The following is a 19,816-nucleotide window of genomic DNA, read 5'->3' as shown; positions in this document are numbered from 1 at the left end:
TAAAGGTAACGTAATAAAAAAAATGCAACTTTTTCTGGGTGCATTTTTGCATGTGGACCAGAGCTATAAACAAAATGTATTAAACACCTGAAAGAGCAGCAGTAACTACATTTTTTTCTCCATCATTTATGTAGCCCTTAGATGGACTGTCATTGTCATCACTCTTCTCACATCTATGACAAATGTAACACCCACTAGGTGCCAAACGGGGAGCAGCAATGTGGGCAAAGAGCATGCCTACGATGAGCATAACCTGCATTCAATTGCTGGCTCTGCCATAGGCTTCCTACATAAAAAATCAGTATGGTAGGGAAAAAGGATAAATCTACTTGTTACCGTGAGGAATCCAGATGCTAGCAATAGCTGAATATTATGTAAACAAACATAATCAGGAACAGCTCTGATTTCAGCTACATGTTATGTCAATGTAAGAGAAGCACTGCTCTATGAGTAATCTGGACAAAATCCAGGCAAATCCTCACTAAGTTCCTGCACATGCATGGCCATTGCACTGCTAACATTCTACACACTTCAGAAAATGCCTGACACAATCTGATCAAAACCATTTTTGAAGTATTTTTATAAATCTACAACTATTTAAAAATCTAGCTACATGACAGATTTAGAGTCTGAAAGGGCTCTCCAATTCTGCACAGTCACTGCTCTAATCTTGCACCGTCAGTTTGCAGGAGTTTTAGCAATGAGTCATCTGGTACATATTTGCCTCGGCATTTCCATCATTGACACTTCCTGATCAGGGAAGCAGTTGAAAGCAGCAACACCTTAGCCAACACTACCACTTTCCCTGTTGAGATTTTTCTGTGCTGAACAGATGACTGTAGTTGTCCTATGTCCCCAATAACTAGTGTCTGCAATATAGGTTAGCTCTCTCTATGTACACTGAATGATTTCCCTAGGCTATGCCTCTAGGACATCAGGGTTCATCTAAAATAGAGGTTGTAGTCTTTAAAACTTGAGTGAAGAGCAGATTGGCAACATGCTAATTCAAGTTAGTCAATATAGTATTAAGTATCAGCTTAGATGTGTTCTGTCAACTCCTAGAATAAACTTTATTGTAGTATTCAGACCAACGTTTCTCTAACTTATGTACCTGAGGTAGTCAGCATTGTAAAAAAAATGCTAAAGAAAGAAGTACAACACTATTTTAAGAGATAAAAGGAGAAATTTTAGTTAAAATATTTTACAATAAAATAATTATGATTATAAATCTCTTTAGTTAAATATGTACACATCACATGGTATTCCAAAAAGAATGAGCTTATTAAAGTCTCAAGCAGATCTAATGCACAAATCCACCACTTTGTCAGCTTAGACTGTAATGTCAGTTTAACATTTGTAAATGGCTGTGTCAGACTAATGGCATTGTTTTGTGCAAAACTAAAAAAAAAAAATATGAAAAACAAATCTCCAAATCCTTCCATTCCCACAGCAAATAGATAGAAAAGGTAGTTTACACATACACACACTTAGACACACAAACTTTGATTGCATACAGAGGTTAGAATGACCAGCACTAAAATAACCCCCATCTCTACAAAATAATTAATTTCTTGACTTGATGAAGTTTTTGAAAATTACAAATTTTAAGTGCTAGCAAATTGTGCTTTTAGGCAGCCACATGGCCAATAAGGTAGATGTTGTCATAAAGGTGCCCTACAAAATCTTCACTAATATTCTGTGCAGCTCGTCGTGTATTTCGGATGAATTCCCTCTTTGACATTTTGTTCTTCACGTGAGGGCTTGTTAGATCAATGGAAAGCAGAATCAAAGAGTAACACAATACATAAACTGCATCTAGACAAGAGAGAATAAATAAAAAAAATTAAAACTGTGATCATTAAAAATATTGTTCCCTGTCCAACAACCTTACAGTTTTCATCATCTGGGCTTGTAATTTTATACATATATATACATATATACACATACACACACACACACAATATATATAACAACTCAAAAGGATATCCCAGTGAAATAAAATTTAATACAGCAATTTGCAAAGTAATAATGTCAGCACGTTGCCAAATGAGCATTTACAATCTCTTAATATTTCTACATTATCCAAAAGTCACTAAGGCCTTTATGTACATTCATTTAAACAGATTCCTGAAGTTTTCATAAACTATGGCCAACATCCTGCTGAAGCTTATCTTTAAATATGTAAGCAGGCCCACTGCTGAAAACTGGCTCCTCCCCAAGCAATTAGATATGCTTCTCAGCTTGAGTGAGGTCCAAAACTCCCTCTCATTTCTGTGGGACTATCCACAAGGTAAAGTGTTCAGTGTGTCTTTGCAAGAGGGAACTTAGAAATAGTACAGAGCTTAAACACAGCAAATGTGAAGGAAAGATAACATGAAAATAAAACCCACTTATCAGCTACATCTAAGAAAATCATCTGCATGTGGGTTTTGTTTTTTTTTTCCAACCCGAATGGGATGATGCCTGTACACTGAACACTCCCAAGCCATGTTTGTACTTTCAGAAATATTTGTCTAGGTGCTGATTTTAAAACTACCATAAACAGTAGCATCATCTAGAAATACAAAGACTGATCCAACGAATCAAAGCTCTCTTTTTTTGCTTACCAGGGCTAAGGCCAAGCTCTCTCATCAAATCAGGGTTACAAGCACAGAATCTGTGAGAGAACTTTGTTATAAGAGTCTCAAGGTACTCCCCACGCTCCTCAGGAGCATGAATGTGTCTGAAGAACTCTCTCAGTGCATTTGGCAAGAACTGATTTCTGAAGTTGTGTAGCGTCACAAGGTCATCCAAAACATCTCGCCTGGCAGAATAAAAGCCCACATAATTAGAGAAGTTTCTTTTAACTGTTTAAATATGAAAATGTAGGGTTTAAAAATAAAAATGAAAGCTTTCAAATAGTTTGAGCTTTGTTTTTTGCTGAAAGAAAGAAAATTATCACTGACAGCCCAAAGATAATACAAACACATATTCTTCACTTACAATAGTAGCCAAATACGATAAAAATAGACATTAATCAGAATTCTAAGTTTCTTTATATGCATATTCAATCATAGTCTACGTAGAGGCTTCTCTTCCTTTAAACTGTCTGACAAAGCCATTAAAAAAAGACAGTAAAGGGAACAGATTCACATGCGTCACACATTTTGGTGCCCAAGTAGAAGCTGTTACAGGAGTATCTTGTTAAAACCAGGCTTAAGTTAGATAAAATTGCTCACAAACCCCCTTGAAACTCTAAGTCCATCAGGGTGTAATGCTCTCAAGTATTTCCCACTGAACACAGAAACATCTAAAGGATTCAGACTAGCCTACATGAACAGATGTGCAAAAGACATCTGAAGGAAATTTGGAAGAAAATCTGAAGTGAACCAAAGAATATTCTCTTATGTTTATCCTTTCTATTAAACACTTCAGGTACTAAAAGGGAAGTTTCGACACGTAGAAGCCTAGTTTTCATTTTTAGTGCCTGATTACACTCTATTTACAAAGGGAAGAAGAATGGCAGTAGGGGTTGCTAATATTAACTTGCAATCTCATCAATTAAAAATGGTTTTCTATTTTTTTCTATTGCCAAAAAAATCGATAACCTTAAATTTTACAGCACAGGACTGTCAGTGATAACAACACTATGGAATGAGTCCTTTTATTCTTTTAGTGGTACAGGCTGAAGAGGATGAGAAGCAGGAGAGGATTCCTGCTAGAAGCACTGCTGTCTCTCTGCTCTTCCTATTTAGGTCCAGTTATTACTCTCCTCCTCTTTCAACTTCTCTTGAACGTGCTGGTGCTCCTCTTTCCTGATACTGCACTACCCCAACCTGAAGGTATCCTGGAGGGCAAGAGAAAGCATTGTGGAGGTAGAAGAGCATGCTACAGCAGGGAAAGTGTTCCCTAGCGCAACACATGCTGTTTCCAAGAAGATGCTCTATTGAGTCTTCCATTTTAGAAATACTGGACAACCACATAATGATTAAACGATTCAACATTAGTTAAAAAGCCATCACCACTGGGTACAGTGGTAACTGCTTTTTCTGATTACACCCATACTAGATTGGAAAAACCTCATGTCAAAAAAAGCAGCAAAATATCTGTAATACCTGAATGTCATACACCACGAAGATTATCCTGGGCAGTTTAAATGTTTACTACAACTTCAGAACAATTTATGCCCAGAACTGCAAAAATGCAGAAAAAGCACAGTATGTGAGATTTACTACTTACAGGTGGTATTTTCAGGGGGTTTTATAAACTGATAATGTCACATAAATACTTGAACTGAGTAACTGTCCAGGTATAGCAGCAGCATCACTTAGTTGCATTTTCTTGCATTTTTACCTCCTTAAAATTACATCAATACAAGCAAAATATTGTTGAATGGTGCTGTTCATTGAAAATTAATAGGAAACGTCTCAAGAGAAATTCCAATTACCTTTCATCAAGGTAGATTCTCAGCTTCTTCCAATTTAGTGTTCTTGTGCAAAAGATAAACTTAGCTATTTCTTTTGGCGAATCATCTAGTATGCCCTTGGACATAAAGTAGTTGACTCCCTGAGATAAAATACATGTATATATAAGTAAGTTTAATCTTCATAATGCGTTTAGGAACAAGTATTGTATTTGGCAACGTAGGAATCCTACTAATTAGTCGAACTGTTTTTCAGAATGATTCCTCTTCCTCTAAATCACATTTCAACATGCACAATACGCTCTAAAATTATAAATCAAATGAAAAGAAACAATTTATTTTTATGGTTGAGATTTTACATAGACTAGGAAATTTAAAATTATGAACCCCATAACAAGCATGATGGTTCTTTAGCAGTTTCTTTACCGTGTAGACTAGTATTTTGGTTTTCATATTTTTGTAATTGTATTTAAAGTGCTGTGGGGATCACAACTTTTAATTTCATAACTTTTCTAAATAAGAAACTCTTAGCCATAATGTGCTTAGTCTTTAACACCTTTCATTAAAACATTCATGTTCTCACATGTATACAATGTACCACATTCAAATAGATGCATAAAATGCATTTGTTTAAATGTGTAATAATGCAAATAAGCACAAGCAGGCCGATTTCAAAGCATAGGTAAGTATCAACATATATAAATACGCATACACATAAATAAGAACACTGTGCCTAAAGTCAAAATTTAAAAAAATAGAAAAATTGTGTATATTTTATAGTCATGATTTCCAGAATTTTCTGCACTTTGCCAAGCACACATTTCTGACAGAATACACATGCCAAATTTAATTTAAAAATATTTCAGTGATATTCTGGATTCTTTCTGTTCATTGAAATATCATAGCATAAAACTACTTTCCTTATGATCTCAGAAATCAAAGCCAACCTAATAGATTTTAAAAATGCTCACATTTTTCAACAACAAAAATCTAAACCTGATAATAACTAACCAACTAGCTTCAATTCAATTTGGCAGGGGCTGGGAGTGGTTCTGAGCATTTGTTATAGTACTGAAGTACAGGATCTCTTCACCATACCATAACGGTGAAATAACGTAAAATGCGTAAGACAGTGCATTTCTACATAGGATAATGTACCAAGGCCACAACCTAAATCACCTTTAAAATACTTCTGAAATCTTTTTTTCATAAATCTTCTGATATCAGACTTCACAATATTTTGCAAGTCCACCCTTTTAGTTTACACTACATCTATAAAGATGTAGGGGCAACCTGTCATCCAGTGTATAAACTAAGTTCCCAGTGCTCTTCCATTTTGCTTAAGAAATAAAGGACTGAGTGCAGGTGTGGAAAGCTGTTTTATGAAGGGGATTAATAAAGCAAAGTCTCAGTTATATCAAGCAAAAAATAAATTGGAATATATCCTTAAGATATCAATAACACAAGCGAAAAGCCAACAAACACCTGTAATATTGTCTAGCTGGTTTTACCAGTCCATAATTTTGGCTTATATATTTACAGAAAATAGCAGTTAATAACATACTTTTGTTTTTTGTTATAAGAATATTTTATAAAATAAATAAAAATATAAAAGGTTTATCAGGTAAGAAAAAAAATCCTAGTAGTTTTAGGTCCCAATTTTAAGAAGAATATTTAGGACTGTAATGAAACATGTATTGCACTATATGCTTGAATTTAAGTCCAAATTAGATCATATTTAAGTTTGCCCAGAATATGGATGAGCAACATAAGGTTAAGTACTTTCCTGAATTAGAGCTAAATAGAAAACTAAACATGGGAGATCAAAATGAACATCAACTCCATATTAATTCCTCAAGTAGGGTGGCAATTTATACAAGACTAGCAGCAGAACATCTCCTTCACATATATCCTGACTTAATGAGACTTATGCATTTGCTTCAGTAATAAGTATTTGCTTAAGGTAATACAAACCGAAGCCTAGCGAGGAAGTCTCAGTAGTATTCCTGCTGCAATTATTTAACAAATACTTCTGTAACATACCCAGAAAATACCTGGTATGTCATAGGTGAAGTAGGATGAAAATAAGACCTTCAAGACAGACAATGGGTCGGTTTCTCTGTGACAGTAAATGCCATAAGTAATTTATTTCATGCACTAGACTTCAACTCAATGTAGGATCTTCACCTGACAGGCTACCAAGTCTTTGCAAAGCACGTTTAGTCCCTGACTCTAATTCTCTCTCTCTCCCCCCATCACACATAATACTTGAAAATACCTTTCTCGGTGAATACAGTGTCATTATTGTTTTTCCTCATCTCCTTGTCAAATAAACAGGGTGTACATAAAATATACTTCAGCACATGCTGTAACTTTTAGTTGCTCTTTATTTCTTCCAAAGCAACCACAAATAATTTGCAACAACAGAAACCTGATTTCTCTTTAAAGTTCTTAAATTTTGGCTCACAGCAAATGAAATTTATTTACAAGATTTACAGAACATCATCAAATCTGCTTTTTGTAACACTGTAAACACTGCCTTGAATTCCTCTCAGAACCCACACTTCAAATAAAGCACTTTTGGTAGCTAAAATGGTCGCTTGTGGCAGGTATACTGGCTGAAATAAGTAGTTCTACACACTATTAAAATCTATGCTAACATTATTTCTCAGTCATCTGGTGAGTCTCTTAGGAAACATCTGACTGAAGTCAGGTGGGCAGATCTGTGTCACTATCTACCAGGACTGAAGAAGTCTTTTCAACACTGCAGGATGAGCACACATGGTATGTTCTAATTAGTGGAAGAGCAGTTAGCTGATCAGTGTAACAGCCAAGATTTCCAGTAGCTCTGTTTTTGCCTAACTTATATGAGGAGGCTGGTTGTTACCATAATGTTTGTAGCATTAGAGAATTGGGAAAGATGCCTTAAGGATACCCTGCCTTTGCGGCAAGAACATTACCACTGAAATTCAGACAGCTCTGGCTAAAATCTTACTGTATGAAAGTGTTGATTTTAATTATATGTGCAAATAACAATCACAGCTATAGACTAATAGTAACAACAAAAGCCATTTGTTGTATTTCAACATGTTATTCTTTACAGTTGCTCCTTTTTTTCCAGTCACACAACACCTGTTTTACCAACCTATTCTATTACAACACTGACACTCCTTCCTTGATTTCTACCTGTTTCTAAGAGTCTTTCCACTCATTTATATCCATACAGGATATCTAAAATTAAAGTTTTCTTTTTCAGTATTGATTTCATTTCTGCATTGATCTTCTCTGCTAAGAGTACTTTCAGGACATTTCAGTACAGTGGTCAACATTAAAACTTTTGTAGTTGCCTTTGACATGTCTGTTTAGATATGCATACAAAATAAACCAGACATATTCTAAGTTAACGGCATAGAAATTTTGGAATCTCCACATATATATGATCTAACTTTTTACTATTTAAATGGAACTGTTTGCAAAGTCAGAGTTGGCAGACAATGAAGCTTTTTACCTAATGCACATTTAAAATTAGTGCAGGAAAATGTATGATAAATACACTTGTCAATAAAGAAAAATTTAACCTAATATTTAAATTTTCAAATTTCACATAAACTGTTCAAATGCTCTATTTGTTTAGCTTAAATGGTTTTAAAAGGTGACTAGGAAATCACTAGTAGCATGTTAATGTTAACATTAACATTTTAAAGCGATTTATACGCTTTTACATTCTGGTAGCATTATGCAAGTATCAACCTAAAATGCTGATTTCTTTTTAGTCTGTACTGTATTAAAGAAAAGACGATTTTGATCACCAATTAAATTAAAATATTCTTAAATAAAAGCTGAGGAAATATAGGAATTCAAGTTCAAATACTAGCTTAATTATTTAGATAAATTCTTTGGGGGCAGTGACTGTAGTTTTATTCTGTATATACAGTATCTGGCATAGTAGGGCCTCAATTTCTAATTGGGACTTCTAGGTAACAGTAACATTATTAGTAAATAATAATTAGACACGTATGATATTATTAGTCCCATTTTTCTATGGAAGTGCAATATATCTTAATATATTTCATGGTGCATCTTCTGGAACAAAATACACAGTACTGATGTTATATTTTCTAGTAGAAATTTTTAAGATTCCTTTCCTAAGTTACATATCAAATCATTTGGTGACAAATGTGGACACAATATAGAACATACATTTCAAATAGTGTCTCTTTCACTGTCTTTAAAATACAGTCTCAGCAATACACATGTATGATGGCAGAAATCACAAGCAGCACGTAGAAAAATTTTTCGTGTTACATGGCATCCATAATTCATAATTTACAAGACTAAAGTTCTCTGACTTTAATGTAGAGTTTCAAAAGGTTTCAGCTGTCTGGTCCATTCCAACTTTTTTTGATAAATCACACAAAATAACTTCTTCCCTCTACAATATACATATACTTTTGATATTCTTAGGACAGATAAATCAATGCATCCCAAAGTTGGCTTGCCTAATAGATCACTATGAAATAGGATAAGTTTTCAAAAAATTTGGTTAGAAATATACAGCACAGTAAATACTCCATCAACTACAGACTACATATAATTAAAAGTCAGGTAAGGTGGCTTTATGCAAGCTGCTAACGATTAATTTATAATGAAGAAAAGGCCAGAAAACTGACCTCCCTGGCAAAAACTAAGGGTAGTTGGTAATGAATAAGATAACCAGAAGAGTAGAAAGCCAGGCTTAGTATAAGCACTGTACTTTAGTGTTATTATGCTACCTAAAGGCAGCCCTGACCTCATTAAAGTCTGAGAGTTTCACTACAGTCCAGATTACAATAGACACATAAAAATAAATGCTATTAAACAGAATGAGTTAGAATCATTAAGAATGAAACAAAAATTAGATCTTCTTTCCTGACCAAAGGATTCTCTTTTCCACCTTAAGTTCCAATTTTGACTACATAGCATAGCTCCATGTAATAAACTTGACAAAATATTTTGTAGGGAGTTAGAAACACTATACAAAACAGTGGGAAGTAACTTCTGGTTGCTTACAAATTCTGAGTCATAAGCGTATGAGAGATGAAATGAACACTGCATGAGAAACATTTCACATACACCATGCATTCTTTAGAATAAAACACAGCAGAGACTATGAACGCAGATTAAACAACATAATATTCATATTCAAGTGTTAATACTAACACTAAACCACACCCTCTCCCAAAGAAACAAAAATCAAGTTCGAAAAATCTTGGCTACAGTGGTGCTGTCATATGTAAAAATCCCCCAAAACAACAAACAAAAAAAGTAATGAGAAACCAAACATGCACTGGAGTTTTTTTGGGTTTTTTTTTCAGATTATGTGTAATGTGATTAGGCACATCCTGTCAGTAGAATGTGAGCACCTGCTATGAATTATGCAAGCTCATGCACACAATCAATACATTAAATTACAGCAGATATCACAACACCATGCACACAACAATGGCTAACCAGAGAATCCTACCACAAAGTGTGTAGATGCTCTTCCCTACCCCGTGAGCCACCGCTAGCTCTGGAGCTGTTGCTGTGGAGCCTGGTTACCCATTTTCATGACATGGGCGGTGTCCTTTGGAGAATCTTGCTCCTGTGGCTGTAAGTATTCCTATTTTTATAGTAATTTGATCAGGTCTGTTATCAAATGTAAAGCAGAGTTTGGCAGGAAATTCGGAGACGCAATTTGCAATAGTGGAATGTCATATCATATATTCCAGTCACAGTGTCCTTATAATAATAATTCTGATATTATTAGATCAGAATAATAATTAGATCAGAAGAATAATTAGATTAATAGTATCACAGTTGTAAATAATAAAAGCAATAGTATTTGTGAATTCTCCTGAAACTCAGGCCCTGAATGATTCCTACCAGGCTACGGTGCTCCACAGGGAGAGAGGAACAGAAGCCCTTAGGAGATATCCTGAGGTTCTTGCCTCTCACGAGGCCTGAAGCAGACTGTTTGTACTATTGCTGTACCATATAACCATAATGAACCCAGACAAAACAAGTGTAGCATAATAAAGTTAATACTTGATTTTGGCATACTATAAGGTAACTCTAGTTTGCAGATCCTAATTTCCTCTAAAAATGATGACTTTTTTTTTATTCAGTGCCTTTTGTGAAGGCTCCAAAAGCTTTAAACGTACCAAGATTACTTTAAATTAGGTTAGAATATAACAGCATATTATAAACTAAGATAGTAAGTGAAAAGTTATGTTAAACCAAATTGAAAGACAAAAATCTGGGTGAACAAAGCTGTTACCAATTAAAACCTGATATATTCTTGAAAACACATTTAAGTTACCTAGATGTTGCATTTCATTTGAAAAGCTTTACATTTATTACTAAATTTACTAAAATCCTGCTGAAAAAAAATCAATGCTAATCGCTCAAGTGGAAAGGTGCTAATAAGACATCTCAGCACTGCGTATCACAGTTCAAGGCAGAGCTCTACCAGAGCAATTACAAAATACTGTAATTTGTTGCTATTAAAAGTAGTGGGTTTCTTTATCAAACAGAATATGAGATAAAGCAAGAATTTAAACAAAATCACATTATGGCAGTAACTCACACGACTGTTTTATTTATTTCACCCCTTGGCCACAAGTTCATGTTTTCTGTATCACGTCAGCAGACAGAACCACTGGCTCCCAGAAGTATACCTTTTCATGTCTCTTAATCCTTTTCCTACTTCGGATTTACTCTATTACCACACGTATATGTATATATGTAGGTATAAACACATACAGGAAGTTAATACTACTTTTTGTTCAGTACTGTGTAGCTTCTTTTCCTAGGAAACATGAAGCAGAAGTCTGGGTTTGTACACAAAAAGAGACTGTCACTTGGGCATTAATTGCACATCTCCCAAGCAAAAGCTGCCTACTCTCTTAACTCTCCTCTTCTTTGAAAGGTGACAGAGCAAAAGCAAAAATTGACTTTTCCAGTTAGCTACATGAATTAAAAAAAAAATTGAACCCTTTTAGTTTGACATGGGCTATTTTTTGAAAGTAAATACATGTTGCTATGTACTATAAAGAAAGATGATGTTTATGCATAACAAACATCCACAGAAATCAAATCAAACTGGTCTTTAGGACAGTTCAGCAGTACATCTTTTTCATAATATTTCAAGATTTGTTCCTTGAGAGTGGAAATATTTAAACATCCCTTACAAGAAAGCATAATTGTCACAAGTAATCAGTGTTACTTTATACCTCACCCTGCTTTAACTGAAGTGGGATCAAACTCATACCCTGCAGAAGAATTTTAGCATTTTAATTGATGTAAGAATATTACTACCCTTTCTAAATTCACCATTGTCTCTTCAGTTAGGATCTCTGCCTCATTCCTAAGTCAACATGTGGTTATAAGTTTCTGGCATCCATAGGTCAGACCACTGTACAGAGCACTTAAGAGGCAAGCCATGTAAATGATGTGCACAGGTATCATACGCAGAAAAAAGATCAGGATAGGGCTGTAACCTAGTATTAACCATTCCTACAGTAAAACAAACACCTATTAAAACCTGGCTTTTGATATGGCTATAATTATAAAACAATCAATTATTTTAACTGTTTTTACTGTCAGCAATAGTTCACTTACCTCATCAGGGTTGGCATTAAAGGTGAGACTGCCCTCATCTAGCTGCATATACAATTTTCTAAAAGAAAATCCTAGAGGCGGATTCTTATTGTATATAGAACAGTGACCCCAAGTGGATTTGCACAACCTATGAAAATAAAATTAGTCTATTATCAAAACTCCTTTCTGTATTTCATGTATTTTACAGAAGCAAAATGTAATCAACACTGCAAAGCCAAATACTCTAACCACAGGAAAAGTTAGAAACAGGTTGCTTGTATCACTTTGCTAGAAAGCCTTTTGCATGTGTGTTGCTAAAGTCTTCAATTATATGGTTATTGCTTTCTTCTCACACAGGTTTTGGTGTATTTGAGTGCAATCTCAAAAGATATCCCAGTAGGTGGCATCATAATGACACCCACACAGCTGAGACCTGTGGCACTCCCAGTACCTGAATACCGGGTTGCTGCGACAAGTTGCTCTTGTGCAGCAGTACGACAGATTAAAAAAATTGTCTCTTTTCTTGTGCCCCAGTTGTGCAGTGAGTGAGACACCACATCTGCACAAAATTATGCCACTAACTCACCGTTTTCCCTGTCTGTCCTTTTCCACCTGACTGTCCCTTTTTCCAGCTTGACCAGTCCAATTATTTGATCCAGCCCCATCCCTCTTTATCTTCCATCACTTCCCAGTTTCTTTCCCTTCTACCCTACCCTGACTCCACATCTCAGTTTCATGAGTTTCTGCCCCTCATCTCAGTCTCCTTCATGACACCACCGGAAATTCCCTTGAACTTTCACTTTCCATTGAACTGGTAGCTCTGCTTCAGCACATCTGCTTTGTAAATAATTAGGCACAATGCTTAGGACCCAGCAGGCAGCCACTGAGGACATGGGAGAGACTCAGTTCAGGAACCTGGGTCTTATTTGGACTTAGTTTGGAACTGCAGCCACAGGACTTGCCAAAGCCGAAACTCAAACATATCCAATACATGCGGAATATTGAAGACTAAGAGGTCTACAGAGATTATGCAAATTGAGATTTTTATTAATTTGCTAAATCAGGACACGTTTTCACTACCAAAGTGTATACTTTGAACTGAGTATTATTTGGTAAGATTTTACTAAAAATTATTGAGCTATTTCCCAGGATGAACTCTGAGGAAAATACCAGTGTTTTTTTCCCCTGTATGTTAAGAACATATAGTGCATACAATTAAGAAGCTATAGTATCTACAAGCCTTCATTCAGGGAATTTATTTGCATTTAGCATAGCTTCAATACCAAGAACCAAGTACAATACAATTCATACTGATATACATAAATTTAGAAGCTTAGTGGGATCTTCACTAGAATTCCTGTTTCCTGCCAAGACAACAGTCCCCAACAGCAAAGAAGTTGTGATTAAGAAGTCATAACTGCATTATCCTATTGCTGAGTTCATAAAGCATGACAGGAAGAGAAGCTGCTTAATTCAAATGCACAAAGGCAAAGAAACAGATGAGGGAAGGAAGAGGTGTAGAGCACAATGAAAGGAAAAGAAAGAGGACCTGAACAATAACCTAACTGTTACAGTAATACTACTTACTGCTTGTTAAGTTAAGGGGTAAGAATTACATTGTGAAAGAAGATACAAGTTCTGCTAACCATCTACTCTAAAGATAAGTATGATTTCATGAGTGTTTCCTAATGTTGTAAAACATAAAAAAAAAAAATTAATGACATTTTGATCTTACACTATTTACTTTGATAGAATGTTCCTTTATTTATTTCCTGGACATGCAAACTCAGCATGTATTACATAAATGTGTTTCAGCTGTTAGACTGCAGAAATTCCACCTGACACATGTGCAGAAATGACCTTTTCTTTCCCCTTTCCATCACCATCTTTCAAAAACCATACACTTAAGCTGCTCTAAGACAATTGTAGTAGAGTAGAGGAGTTCTCAATCCTTTCTATCTGGAGCTTCAGCTGAATAGGTATGCTTGCTCCAGCTAGTTATTTGTTTGAAACTCAGAGATGTAGTAAGACAAACGTTTGAAAGGCGCTTTGAGCTAATACAAAAGTGAAAACAAGTCCTTGGTTTTTTCCCCATGATATATCAAACAACAAGTGTGTAGTAATATACATGTACACTTGTACCAGCACACCTGCGTATATAGTAATCTCCAGCAAAACCTGACAGTAATCAGAAATCCAGAATAACACATTTTTAAACTATATTCATGCTTCCCCTATGTCAAATCTCATTTAACTTAGGAAACGTTTGCTAAGGTTAGAATGACAAAAAGCACGTTTAGACAAATCTAACTTCTAATAATTATTTTTACTATGTCCAGGTGATACTTTTTTTTGCTTACCCTTGCCAGAGAAGCTCATCATTAGCAAGATCCTGCCAGACGCATGAAGCTAGACAGAGATCAGTTGCATTCAGGTATGACAAAATGGTAAAACTAAGCTCTGGTGGCAGCATTTCCAGATTAATGAATCCTTCTTGCTCTTTAGATTTTCTGGTCTTCAACAGGTGGTAGATGTCAATGCCTCCTTGGGCTTGTTTTCGATGGCTTGTACTGGAAGCATTGTTAGTAGCTATCCTCCTACCACGTTCTCTGGTAAGGTAGCCTTGTCCGCTGTATCCTTGGTGTTGCAATTGCTGGTTCCTAGCAACTCTCCAAAGTCCCTGACCCATCTGCGAGCCTGTCAGACATAAAATCCAAATTAAGCGTTGACAGCTATTTATAAATATTTGTAACACAGACTCAGCACACACTGGAAAAAATAAAATTGTAGGACTGATCTGAACAGAAAAAAAGTGAGTTTTGTCCAAGTTATGCTGATGATGTGATCTGTCTTCAAAGGAGCAACTGAATACTGAAAACAAAAGCTATTAAAAAAAAATAGAAGTTTTTTTCAAAAATTTCTATGCTTGAAGAGTTACAAAATTAACAATAAGCTGCTGCAAACAGTACCAAACATTATTTATGTCCCATGCAAGTTAAGAAGCCTTAACCATCAGAACATTTGGAATTATCTTCAGACTTCCTTTAAAATTTAATAAAAATAGCTTATTTAGAGTCACTGAAATGCTATAAAATGTAAGAAGAAACAAAAAAGTCCTGAGTGGTGGGTAGCACCCAAAATTAGGCTGTGACTGACATTAAGACAAAGCTTAACAACTTCAATGATAATGCATTAAGGATTCAGCTACTTGTTTCTAAGCACCCAAAATATCTTTTCAAGCTTTCTTGCGCAGTAGCATAAAAACTTCATGATAAGGCTTCTGTATCTTACTTATTGCTGTGTTTATTTTTTTTGTCAAACTTTGCTGTAGATGGTAATAAAGAGAACGGATTCTGAATGTTAGTCAGTTATCAGCATTTCCAAATGTCACAACTCAAATTTCAGTAACCACCTGTATTTACCAAGAGGGAAGATTAAAGTACAATAAATCATGCTAATTCAGTATGGGAATGCTGTCTTAATTGCATCACAAGTACTGTATATATGGTGATCTGTCTCATTTTTCAAGCTTTGCTATGATGACAGATCACTAAACTGATCATACCAGTAATCTGCAGGTTCCCGATGCTGACTTTCAAAAATGAAACACTTATGGCCTGGTCTGGTAGGATCTCACATATACATGGAATTATGTATATTACATTAGCACGGGGAAGTAAAAATGAGGCTTTAACACTGTTAAAGGTTGGGCACAAATGGAAACTGTTCTAAGAATGGAAACTGTTCTACAGAAGCTGAAAGAAACAAGCCATGCATGCAATGAGTGATTATGTGAGAAAAATGGAGAAATTAGAGAAAGTACAGAAAAAAAAAAAAGCATAAGCAAGATGGAAGCAGACAAGACGTTTCAACTGGCTGGTGAAGCAGTTATCTACATAAGCATCCATTCAAGGGAAGTTCAAGAATTCATTTCTAGATAAGACCACACTTGTGAAGAAACTATAGGCACATGTATTATATTCAATTTAGTAATACGTAAGATTTTACATAAATTCATCATTATTTTTATTCTCATTTCTTGTACAGTTACATATTTGGCTTCTTTTTTTTATCATACAGAGGCAGTTTAAACCACGACCAACTGCTTGCTGTAAACGATCAGGCAAGTTTTTTAAAAAAAGCTTACTGAGTCACACCATAAATAGGATATAAAACTGGCTGCAGGAATGTATGTATAAAGAAGGTATTCTCATCTTCCAGCATAAAACTTCTAAAAGTCCTTAGGGCTACCAGTAAAGTTGCTTCACGAGAGGAAGCTATACCTCAGTCTGTCATTTAAAGAGTGGCTACACAAGGAGGAACAGTTCAATGAAAGTGGGCCTTAGTGAATCATGCTGGTGTTTGCAATTAATTTATGAAACTTCTAGCTGTAACTAAAACATATTTCTTCACAAGATGAAGAACTCTGCCTTTATTTTTCACTGGATAGCTAGATTAAAATAAGAGGTAGCAACTTTTTTAAAAGAGACATTCCCGGAGCTGCAGGTGCTTAGTGCCACCTTTTTCTGGTTTTGAACAACTAAATCTCTCCAAGGAGAAGGAAGCTACTAACCTTCATCCCAAAGGAGGATCACCAAGCGCTGTTGCAATAAAATCAACAGCTGTTAAATGTATCAGTGGTTGGTGTGCCAGAATTGGTATTTCGGACTACAAGCATATATCCATCAAGTCTCCTGCTGCTCCAACTCCAGCTGCTGCTGCTATTGCCCCTGCTGAGCAGGCAGAGCATACAGTGGCGTGCAGTGAAGAATCAAGTTAAAACCAGTTTGTGTGGGTAGGCAGTAACAGCCAAGGGCTGGAAGGAGGAAAGGATACTTTCCTAAGGGATGAAAAGAGCAGAAAAGGAAAGTTTCTGAGCAAACACAACATTTCAAAAAGGGCTACTATCACCACACTAAAGGACTCAATTAAGATAAAGTTCCTATTTTGCTAGGCACTATATATGAGCTTGTTAATTATGTAAGTATACGGTACTTGGTAAACAGGTATCTAAATATCTTGGGAAGCTACAACCAATTTTTGACCTTAGCCCTGTGAGTAACTGCCAAAAAGGCATTATACTTTCAAATACACAGATGCCAAATTTGGAGGCTGTGTTCACTCTCCGAAGATACAGATCTGAATAATAATGATCTTTCAATTCAATTATGTAATCAATTCAGGGTTTTGAAAGAGCTAAACATATACTTACACATATAGATCTAACTAAGATATAATCTGCACAATTTCTCAGTGTAGCTTTTCATGAAAAAACAAAAATAAAATCTGCCTGAAAATACAGCATTGACTCTAAACAAAATGATAAAATAGTCAAACAGCAAAATACCAGTTTCAGGGACAGAGACAACTAGGAGTGAGGTATTGTAATTTCTCATTGTTACTTCAAATCCTTAACCACTAAGGCAGTAGAAATCAGCAAAAAACCCCATGTCCACATTACAGTAGTACACCTTACATTTTATAAGATGTAATGAGAGAACCTGTTCTATGTAAACTGTATATGTTAAGTAAAGGAAAGCTCTGGTAAATGCAGAAATCTGTTTTTTGAGGTAACTTTTGTGAGACAAATTAAGGAATTTATTTTGTCAGTATTTTTCCAATCTTTTCTGACATTAGTTTATATCATTATAACAAAGCCACATTTCTATACACATTTCTTTACTCCCAACTGTTAAAAATTTTCTGAAAATACTAATTATTTGGTCATGGTTTAAATAAAAGAAAAAAAAAAGGAGTAATAGGAAATTCAAGGCTCTGAAGATTATTAGGAATCATATTGTGACAAGTTTCATAATCACAATACACCAGGAAGACAAAAGCAAGACCAGCAGGATAATCACAAACAAACTGTGCCCTGTCAATTATCAAGTGAACTTTATGCTATCAAGTAAGCATCCAGCAATTTTATAGTAGCTTTTAAACCTCTTCAAAGTCAGATTATCTTTCTGTTCTACGTGCACTACTTGTAATGAATATGGTATCGGTCACACAGGACCAAGTTTTCCTACTTGGCCCCAAATCAAATATCTAAATTTTAGTTGCTAGTTAAATACCTTCATTGCAATATTCAGCTAGAAGTTCCTGTCCACAAAATACATTCTACTGAGGAATACTGAGCTAACAAGAATATCGACATTTTTCTCCCCACACAAGAGCTAATTGCTATACATTACCAACAACATAATCACTACGAAATCATTTAGCACTAGAAGTGGCTCCAAGACAGAAAAAAACCCAACAATTTCATTCAAGACACTAGCCTTCTTATAACGTACTCACATACTCATACTGAAGACATCACTGCCAAAAATTGTTTAAAAAGTCTTTTTAACATGAAAAATTACAGAAATGTATGTATTTGCTATTTTAAGTAGCAACTGAAGAAACTCAGAGAGGAAACAAAGCGAGACAATTTAAACCATTCTAGAACCAGCTACCAAAAAGTCACAAGCTTTAATATGCATGTAGCTATTCAGCAGCTTATATGTCACTCACTAATCACACTTTATTTTCTCCATAAGGCAATTACTTTCAGCTTTGTAGTAATCCAGGATGAACGCTTTCAGAACTCAGTCCTAAAACAAGATGAGTAAACTCATTGTTATTATAAAGCCTTTTAAGTAATGGTGTCCAGAACCATATTTTAAAATTATTTTGAACATACATTTTAAATCTCCTGATTCAATAGTCCACTTAACTGCATGTTTCCAAACTCTCAATTATGTAACTTTGTCTAATAATTGAAACCTCTTGCCACCTTGGCTGTAATAACTATCACAGCAAACATAACACCAAGCCTGTTTAAAAATCGCTGATGGTCTCTGGCTCTGACATCTATCAGTCTGATTTCAATTTTCAACATACCTTCTTCATGCTACTTTGTTACTGCACAATAAACTCTTTTGTAGTGCTGAAGAGCTCAATGCAATCTAGATTAACGCCATACTGGCGCTGGCTTCTACTTTATTAAATAAAAACCAAGGTACACTCTCGATGCAAACCCCCTCCGCTTTACGGTAGCCGAGCCCTACAGCTGCTGCTTTGCGACCGCACGTTATCTGAACAGGAAAATGTTCGCTCCTTCCATCAACGTTATCGAAGCTGAAGCTTCGTTCATCGCAGCTGCATTCGTAACCGAGGCCTGCTGACCCCCTAACCTTTCAGGCCCGACTCCAGGCAACCACGCCGGCGGCTCCAGCGGCACAGCCCGTCCCTCACGCCCAAGGCCGCCTCAGCTGACGGGAGCGCCCCGAGGAGCCCCCTTCGCAGAGGGCCACGGCTGCCCTCCCGCCGCCCCACGTAGCTCCGCCGCCACCGCCGCCCTACTCGCCGCCTCACCGAGTCCCACTTCTCCCACCGCAGAGGGGAGCCGGCACCTCGGCCGGGCCGAGCCTGGGCACGGCCGCCCGCCTCTCGGCGGATACCGGCGGGCCTGGCCCCGCGGGTGCCGCCCCCGCGCGTCATTGGGCCGCCCCAACGGCCTCGGCTCTCGATTGGATGCGCCGCCCGTCCATCCGTACCCGGCTGCCCCCGCCGAGGGGACCCCGCGGGGCCCGTACCTGTGCGAGCTCGGGTCCCAACCGCCGCCGCGACGAGCCCGGCCCGAGTCGGTGCGTGAGCCTCGCCGGGCAGGGAGGGGCCGAGCAGCCCCCGGCGGCGGTGAGAGGCGGTGGGAGCCAGGGAAGCCCCTCCGGCACGCAGGGAAGCCGCCGCCCCGTCTCCTCGCCTGGCAGGTTTGACGTTTCCTGTTGTTGCTGGAAGTGACATCACTGC

At 36.7% G+C, this 19,816-nt stretch overlaps 1 protein-coding gene across 3 annotated transcripts; it reads right to left on the bottom strand.

The window, feature by feature from the left end:
* Positions 1 to 1,244: 1,244 nt before the first annotated feature.
* FBXO8 (F-box protein 8) lies at positions 1,245 to 19,618 on the bottom strand. Of its 3 annotated transcripts, none has more exons than XM_086464126.1 (6): positions 19,603 to 19,618; positions 14,383 to 14,719; positions 12,044 to 12,170; positions 4,427 to 4,545; positions 2,607 to 2,803; positions 1,245 to 1,815 (listed from the first exon to the last, which is right to left on the bottom strand). In XM_086464126.1, the coding sequence occupies exons 2-6, from the start codon at positions 14,709 to 14,711 to the stop codon at positions 1,628 to 1,630; spliced, it is 960 nt and encodes a 319-aa protein (XP_086320252.1). In that variant the 5' UTR covers positions 14,712 to 14,719; positions 19,603 to 19,618; the 3' UTR covers positions 1,245 to 1,627. The 3 variants fall into 3 exon arrangements, with proteins under 3 accessions (XP_086320252.1, XP_086320251.1, XP_086320253.1); XM_086464125.1 differs by lacking the exon at positions 19,603 to 19,618 and adding an exon at positions 19,138 to 19,160 and having other exon boundaries at positions 14,383 to 14,721; XM_086464127.1 differs by lacking the exon at positions 19,603 to 19,618 and adding an exon at positions 16,596 to 16,611.
* Positions 19,619 to 19,816: the final 198 nt, after the last annotated feature.

The sequence above is a fragment of the Leptosomus discolor genome, chromosome 4 (assembly GCF_034619465.1).
Source record: "Leptosomus discolor isolate bLepDis1 chromosome 4, bLepDis1.hap2, whole genome shotgun sequence".
NCBI classification, from domain to species: Eukaryota; Metazoa; Chordata; class Aves; order Leptosomiformes; family Leptosomidae; genus Leptosomus; species Leptosomus discolor.
This window is presented reverse-complemented; position numbering and strand designations above follow the sequence as displayed.

Bases quoted from the DNA above. Each gene is read 5' to 3' on its own strand.
- FBXO8 (XM_086464125.1), bottom strand. From the start codon at position 19,160: ATGAACGAAGCTTCAGCTTCGAT. The intron at 14,722-19,137 runs AACGTTGATGGA...TTTATGTCTGAC, and splicing joins AACGAAGCTTCAGCTTCGAT to AGGCTCGCAGATGGGTCAGG. The intron at 1,816-2,606 runs GTAAGCAAAAAA...TCTCTTGTCTAG, and splicing joins AGAGCTTGGCCTTAGCCCTG to ATGCAGTTTATGTATTGTGT.